The following is a 7,488-nucleotide window of genomic DNA, read 5'->3' as shown; positions in this document are numbered from 1 at the left end:
TGCACCTTCTTCTGATAGAGGGGCTGCATGCCTGCATTGAGGAAAAATGAACAACTCCTATATAATAACTGATGATCACGCCTCCTCTCACCCCATGTTTAAAATCCAGCTTGTGCCCTTTCTCAGGAGTTGGCAAACTACAGCCTGCTAGCCAAACCCAGCCTACCACTTGCTTTTATAAATAAAGTTTTATTGGAACACAGCTATGCTCATTCATGTATTATCTTTGACTGTTTTTATACTATAGTGGCAAACATGAGAGGCTGTGACAGAAACCGTATGGCCTATGAAGCCGAAAATATTTACAAACTGGACTTTTATAGAAGAAGTTTGCTGACTCCTGTACTCTTTTTGATATGCTTGTCTCCAGAAACGGGTTAGGGAGAAACTGCTGGCAGTTGTATATGGATTTCACTAAGAGTCCACAATCTACCCTAAGGAAAGATATAAAAAGGGTAGGAAGTCATGTCTGTTGTCAGAAATCCTTCAGTGGGACAAAATTTTGCTATTTAAGTAAACCTTAATTTAAAGGGAAAAACAAGGTAAGACTCTCTTCTCTTGCTGAAAGGAGTCAGCTGTGGGTCATAGGAAGACCCCTTGGCCATCCGCCCCACCGAACTCCCAGCTCTTTGTCACAACATGATACACGAGCAACGCTACGGTTCAGACTATCTGGATAATTGAGATTCCATGTTGAGGCAGAGGCAGATAATACCCAGACACTGAATATTATACCTGCTAGAATATAAAGAGTATGTGAAACTCTCTGACCATCTCTAGGTATTCAGAAATTTCGCCTTAAGTTTAAAAATAATCAAAGTATGGTCTACTCCAGAGAGAACAGGCATCCATTCCCAAATTGGCAAAATCCTAAAACACCCACCTGTGAAGTACTTTTTGTTTCTGTACTTTTCTAACTTGGTCATGCTAATTTTGAACATAAAAATCTTTCCAAATTCTCATCTTAACAAATAGTTCATTGTATTCACCCAGATAGAACATAAATTCTTAACTATTTTGAAATAGATTTCAACATAGAGAAAAGTACAGTAAGCAAATTTTATACAGTAAATAAACTTTATTTATTTGTTCTTCCAAATGACATTGCCAACAGTCACAGATTTGCATACAATAGTTATATCTTGACTATTTACAATTTACAGTAGTATTTCTTCCTCTGAAAAATATAAGTACAAAAGCTAAGTAAACAATGAGGTACTGCCATTTGGATTTATCATATGTCATTGCTTAAAGAACTAGTCTGTAGTAAATATTCAACAAATCAATCTAGATAAAATAGTCAATTAAATGCTCTAATTTATCAGAAAAAATCCACTAAGTTTCACCCCAAAATGTATTGCACAAGTCTTTTTTTAAAAAAAATCACTCTAAAAATAAATAGAAAAGGCAAGCAGTTCTTTAAAAAGAGGGACAAAAAAGAATGGAAGAAAGGAACATTAAGTGAGCCCATAAATCAGGTTAAGTTATTCAAAAAGTTTTAAACATAAAACTCTTCCCAACAAAGAAAAAAAAAAAGAAGAAGAAAAAAGTAAAAACTATCACTGTTTCTCCACTGATACAACCTATTTAAAAGGCAGTCTGCAACATATCTGTGGGCCGATGTCAGATTTTTCTTGGTCTTTTGGCTACATAGGGGCCCTGAATAATAGCTTCTTTCTCAAACAGCAAACGTGCAGTTTCTCGAGCTTGCCCAACATTACTCTCCTCATTTCTTCAAGATGAAGATCGGAGCCAGGACTGGAAAAGAAAAAGGAAAAGAGGATAAAGGAAAAAAAAAACTTTAAAGCCAACTTTTTGGGAGATTTATTGTTTCGAGTGAAAATAAAATTATATTCTATAGCCTGGGGACAGGAGTAGAAATATTCTAAGTATTAAATCCTAAAGGAATCTTTTAAAAATCAATGTCCTTGGAGTGAGCCGACCTGGAGTCAGCAATATCGGAAAACGGTATTTTTAAGTGACACTGGCACCGCGACCTCCACCATGTATCGAAAGCGACGAGGTCATAATTAGAGAGCCAGGAGTAAACCTGCTAACTTGGGAGAATTTCTCTAGGACGCAGCCCTTCAGGCTAGATTTAAAGAGGAGAAAGAGTTCTTCCCTGTCACTAATGTGTCGATTTTTCTACGTATTGCAATTCTCCAGGATGATATGCATGGCAGCAGGAGACAAGTAGCATTTTAGTGTAAAAAGCTACACCTCATCTGAAATTAACAAACTTAATTTTAAAAAAACTTAAAATGTTATGAAAAATGATGCTAAACCTTCCTAATAAGTTTTCTCCGATTAAAATGCTAAAAGCCTGTGTACTGAGGTCAAATATGAGGTTAAAAAAATAAAAGCCATAAAATTAAATTACCAAATAAGATTAACAGTGACAAACTTTTCATATGTATTTAGTGGAAAGAGAAAGCTTTAAAGTCTTCTCAATTTGTAAATGAACAATGTAATTCACTACTCATGATGTATTTCTCATAGTATATTATTTATAAAACTGGCTATATAATCATGTTGATCCTAGAAATCTAGACAAGACGACTTCCTGTTGTATTTAAATTCCCTTGTCAGTTATTGCTTTGCAACCACGGCGTGTACTGTTGCAGGAAGAAATTCATGCATGATTTGATAATGCTGCATAACAGTCAACGTCATGAAAGACAAAAAAAGCTGGAGGAACTTTTCTAGTTTAAAAGACAGACTAGAAAAGCACAGCAATGAAACGCAATTCACAATCTTTGAATCTTGGAATTTAAAAAATTATGAAAGACATTATTTGGAAAACTGGAAAAATGTGAATGTTTACTATATACTAGATAACAGTATTATGTTAATATTAATTTCCTGAAATGGATAACTATTACTACTATGTAGGAAAATGCCCTTGTTCTTAAAGATACTTGCTAAAATATTTAGTTTTTGTTTGCAAGTAACTGTCAAATGTTACAGAGGGGAAAATACATATGGAAAGAATGAGCAAGAGTGAAAGCAAGTGAAAATATTGGCAAAATGTTTTATTTTATTTTTTTATTTTTTACACCTACAGCACCTGGTCTTCCTAGGTGGTCTCCCATCCAAGTACTAACCAGGCCTGACCCTGCTTAGAATCCGAGATCAGACAGGATCAGGCTTGTTCAGAGTGGCATAGCCGTAGACTAGGCAAAATGTTAATAATTGGTGAATATAGCTGAAGGGAATCTGAGTGTTTATCGCACCATGCTTGCAAATCTTATGTTTGAAATTTTTCAAACTAAAAATTGAGACAATCAATTAATCAACAGAAATGTGACACAGTACACATTTCCAGTGATTAATGACAGTATTTAAATGTAATAATATAATAAGTATGATGCAGTATATTATTGAAAAAGGAAAATTTAAAATTTATTAGGCTTGATATGAGATTTACATGACTAAAGATAATTCTAGATAATCACTAAGGCAAGTTAATTGATATATATTAAAATCAAAACGAGATTCAAAGGTAGGCATAAAGAATTTTTAAAGCTAAAAGGTTTTTTAAAATGCTGTATATTGGCATTTTAAACCTTGATACTGTTGTTAGCTGAATACTAGCTGAATTAACTAATAATCTCAGAGAATCTTTAAGCTCTATCGATTGTGATAACTAAGCTCCATTAATTGTGATTCTGCTTATTTATGATTTGTGAAAATTCTAGCAAAGTTTGAGGTAAAAATGTACCCTAAATTTAGGGGGTGCTACATTCAGCTGATAGCATGAATAAATACGTGGTAATGGGAGGGGTGTTTAAATAGTGAAGACAGTCAACCGGAATGAAACATTTTTGATGCCTCCACTTCACTCTAATAATATGTTAATAAGAAACAGCCCCATTGAAATAAAGCAGGCTGCCTCTGGGTCTCCTCCGGACAAATGTGCTATTTTGTTAAACTATTAAGATCCCAGGAAGTAATGAAACTGCATTTATTTTTAAATCAACTTCACTAGTTTTCCTTATTTCTAAGTAGGCTTTACAATATTTTAAATTCTGGATTCATAAAATATTATCACTTCACTTTTAGAAAATGATTTTTCATTTCTCTTTCACAATCTTTATTGACTTCAAAAACCATTCTTGGGAAATAAAAAACTAAAAGGAATATAAAATACATAAATACTTTTTTGGATTCTTTAACAAAATTTCAAGGAGCAAATTTGAAACTTTCAAGTATTATTTAAAAAATTAAAATTTCCTAAAATTATATAACTCTTACTTGTAGTGGTAATTATTATTATTTTAAATAATATAGCACTACAATTATTATTACATTATTAATCTATAGAATAGAATTAACAGAAAATACCTATTTTAACCCACAGCAAAATCATATATTCATAAAACAAAAAGGCAAAAGAATTCTAGCGAAATGGTTAGTATCATGCAATATATTTGATTTTTGCACAAAAGACACAAGACATTATTCTTCACTCACCACATGCTAACTAAGCACAGACTGATGGTTTACTCAGAAGATACCACTGCGAGGTGAAGCATACTACAAAGCCAGGAAGAAAAAAAGCTTGTTGGGTTAGTTTTAAGACTTAATAATATTAACACAGATTATATGTGTATATGAACTTCAAAGGATTAAACAAATTGTACTTAAAATTTTCTCAAATCTCCTCAAATCAAGGAAATGCAGGCAAAGTGTAAGGAATCTGTAATACCTCTCTCCCATCCTAAGTAAATATAACAGTTCGTAGCTGAGATTTTACTTGCAACTTAAAAATTTAAACATAATTAAAGATGTACTTGACACTTTCAGTACATATTTATATGACAGATTAATTAGGGTGTGATTATTTGCTTCATAAAACAATTTCATAATTCCATTAAAGTCCATTCAAATTTGATTTGCATAATCTCAATTTACCATCAAAAGGTTTTAGGGAAATGTTGATGAATAGTACTAAAATATATCTCCATGTTGAACTGTCATTCCTAAAATATGTCAATTTTATTAGAGAATAACTCTTGCAATTCAACAGTCCATCAGGAATGGTTTCAGAAATGATAGCCCACACTGAAATTTCCATTCAAAGGGCCCCAGTTTCAAACATGGTTTTTGTTGTAGCAATCTTCTTAAATAAATTCTATGTCCCATTGTAAGATGGTCACAATCCAATATCACTAATTAGCTTCCTGGTTTAATTACTAATTAGCTTTAAAACAGCATCTGCAAAAAACAGAGGATGCTTATAAAATCAGTGTCTATTCTTGGATAACATGATCAACTTCAGAAGCATCATTTTATTTACTTTTTATATTTAATATGAAGTTAGTAAAAAGCAGCAAAATCAAAAGACAAACCAGAAAATAATAATTGCAATGCACAACACAATATGGTTAATAACCTATTGGAAAACTTGCAGAATATATGTATATGGATGTTCCCTGTGTCTATGCTTTAAGTACTGAAAAAAGTAGAAATCACCTAAGTGTCTATGAATAAGCAACTGGGGACCTAAATTGTAGGACATCCATATAATCACACAATCAGTCAATAAAAAGAATGAGATAGATCAGTTTGTAATGGGGTGGCATAATATAAAAATATATGAAGTTAAAAAAGCAAGCTGTTGCATACTCTCATTTTTATAAAATAAAACAATTAAATGATAAAGGAATAATTATAAATATATTTTAATAAAGATTAGAAAACCTGGGGATATTCTCCACGCTATTAACAAAGATGATCTTTTCATGGTGGAAACAGATGGAAGGCTGAAGATCACAAAAGGCCTCCCTTTCCATGTAATATGTTTCTGAACTGTTTGGAATGTGTTTTTGACAATGATCATTTGTTACGTAATTCTAATAAAACCAAGAATCAAAACCACTTTTGAGGTGACAAATAGGTATTTTACACGTCCAGTATTTTTTACTCTGTATCAGTTTTGTTTGCATTTGTTTCTTGAATCCACCTGGCATGCATCTACTGAGTCCTGCAAAGGGAAAAATAAGCCACCACTGGAATGGAAAACACTTGTACCTAACAATGCTGAAAAGTTCTGATGATCTTATTAATTCAGAAGAGATTTTAAAAATTCCAACCAAAGGGAGAGAAGTGAGAAACATTAACCGAAGTATAAAGACTGGTCTAGGGCAAGGACTAATCAAAAACTTGACGAAAGATCAGTGTGAAAAGCAAAGCAAAACAGTTAATAGAAGATCAATTGAAAAAAAAATGACTACAGTGGATGAGGTAAGAAAATAAGCCAAACCTTTTTCATCAAAAAAGAAAAATTTTCTTTTAATGAAGTTATCGCGAAAATAGCCATCTACGTTAAATGTGTCGTGAAGTTTGCCAGCACTCTAGAGATAAAAATGTATTTCTAGAAACACTTCTTAAAAAGAGATTCCTATATAACAAAAGAACCTCTTAAATTGCAAGAGATGATTTAGCACCTGCTTAAAATAAAGTTTCTATAATACTGTATGTCAACTATACCTTAATCAATTAACTTTCTTAATGAAATTATCCTAAATAACAAATAACACTCTCCTTTTAAAAAATCTGATGGTGTACTTCTAGGGCAGTGTTATTCAGCAAAATACAATTGGACAAGCCAAAGACTTTTGCATTCACTCTTGCTTCTAGCCTGCTACTGAAATACCCTGTTTACTGTGGCCATCTAAAGCAGCGGTCTCCAACCTTCAGGGCACCAAGGACCAGTGCTCCTCTGAGAATCTAATGCCTGATGATCTGAGGTGGAGCTGAGGTGGTGATGCTAGCGCTGGGGAGCAGCACAAATACAAATGAAGCTTCTGCTTGCTTGCCTGCCGCTCACATCCTGCTGTGCGGCCCAGTTCCTAACAGGCCATGGACTGGTACCAATCCGTAGCCTAGCGACTGGGCACTCCTGATCTAAAGTACCTACGCCATCACCAAATGAAATATCAGAGACAACAAGCTAAAAACTGGGAAGAGGAAAAAGGCTGCTCTAGGGAAGACAAAAAGATATGTACATCTGATATGTGCATTTTCTTTTTAACTTCTGCCTGTTCCACATAAGGCAATTTTTTTGTACTTGAAACAAATCTAAAACTTTAAAATTTTACAATTAATTTTATACTTTAGAGGGAAAGAAACCTTAGGGATAGGATAATACAATATACTCATTTTACTAACGAGGGCCAGAAATATGAAAAAAGTTTGCTCAAAATCATACCAGAGATTGAGCTGTTGAGATTTAGGCTCTCACCACAGCAATGTTGCATGTGGCTGACACTCCAAGGTACGAGAAGTGAAGATGGGGACAGTTTTTGAGCTGGTATCATTCCTATAAAATTGACTGTCTTACTGAAGTCTTTAATGGTTTACCTTACACACATTAATTATTAGTTCACCTTTCCAAGTCTCATTTTCTAGGAAAGACTCATCCTACATGGCTACATGGTGGCTAAAGTAGCCATCACCAGGGAGGAAGGGGGTGGGGAGAGGGGG

General features: G+C 33.6%; 1 protein-coding gene and 1 pseudogene across 1 annotated transcript in view; both read right to left on the bottom strand.

Moving 5' to 3' along the window:
• Positions 1 to 1,058: 1,058 nt before the first annotated feature.
• Positions 1,059 to 7,488, bottom strand: part of GOLGA4 (golgin A4) — a 93,343-nt gene continuing 86,913 nt past the window's right edge. Inside the window, exon 25 of the mRNA XM_025039346.1 lies at positions 1,059 to 1,758. Coding sequence (XP_024895114.1) covers positions 1,735 to 1,758 — 24 coding nt within the window. The 3' untranslated portion in view covers positions 1,059 to 1,734. The remainder of the gene's footprint in view (positions 1,759 to 7,488) is intronic.
• LOC112470344 lies at positions 3,056 to 3,174 on the bottom strand (annotated as a pseudogene).

This window comes from Pteropus alecto, unplaced genomic scaffold (assembly GCF_000325575.1).
Source record: "Pteropus alecto unplaced genomic scaffold, ASM32557v1 scaffold10, whole genome shotgun sequence".
In the NCBI taxonomy this organism is placed as follows: domain Eukaryota; kingdom Metazoa; phylum Chordata; class Mammalia; order Chiroptera; family Pteropodidae; genus Pteropus; species Pteropus alecto.
Note: the sequence above shows the minus strand (reverse complement) of the source record. Positions and strands in the feature narration are given on the sequence as shown.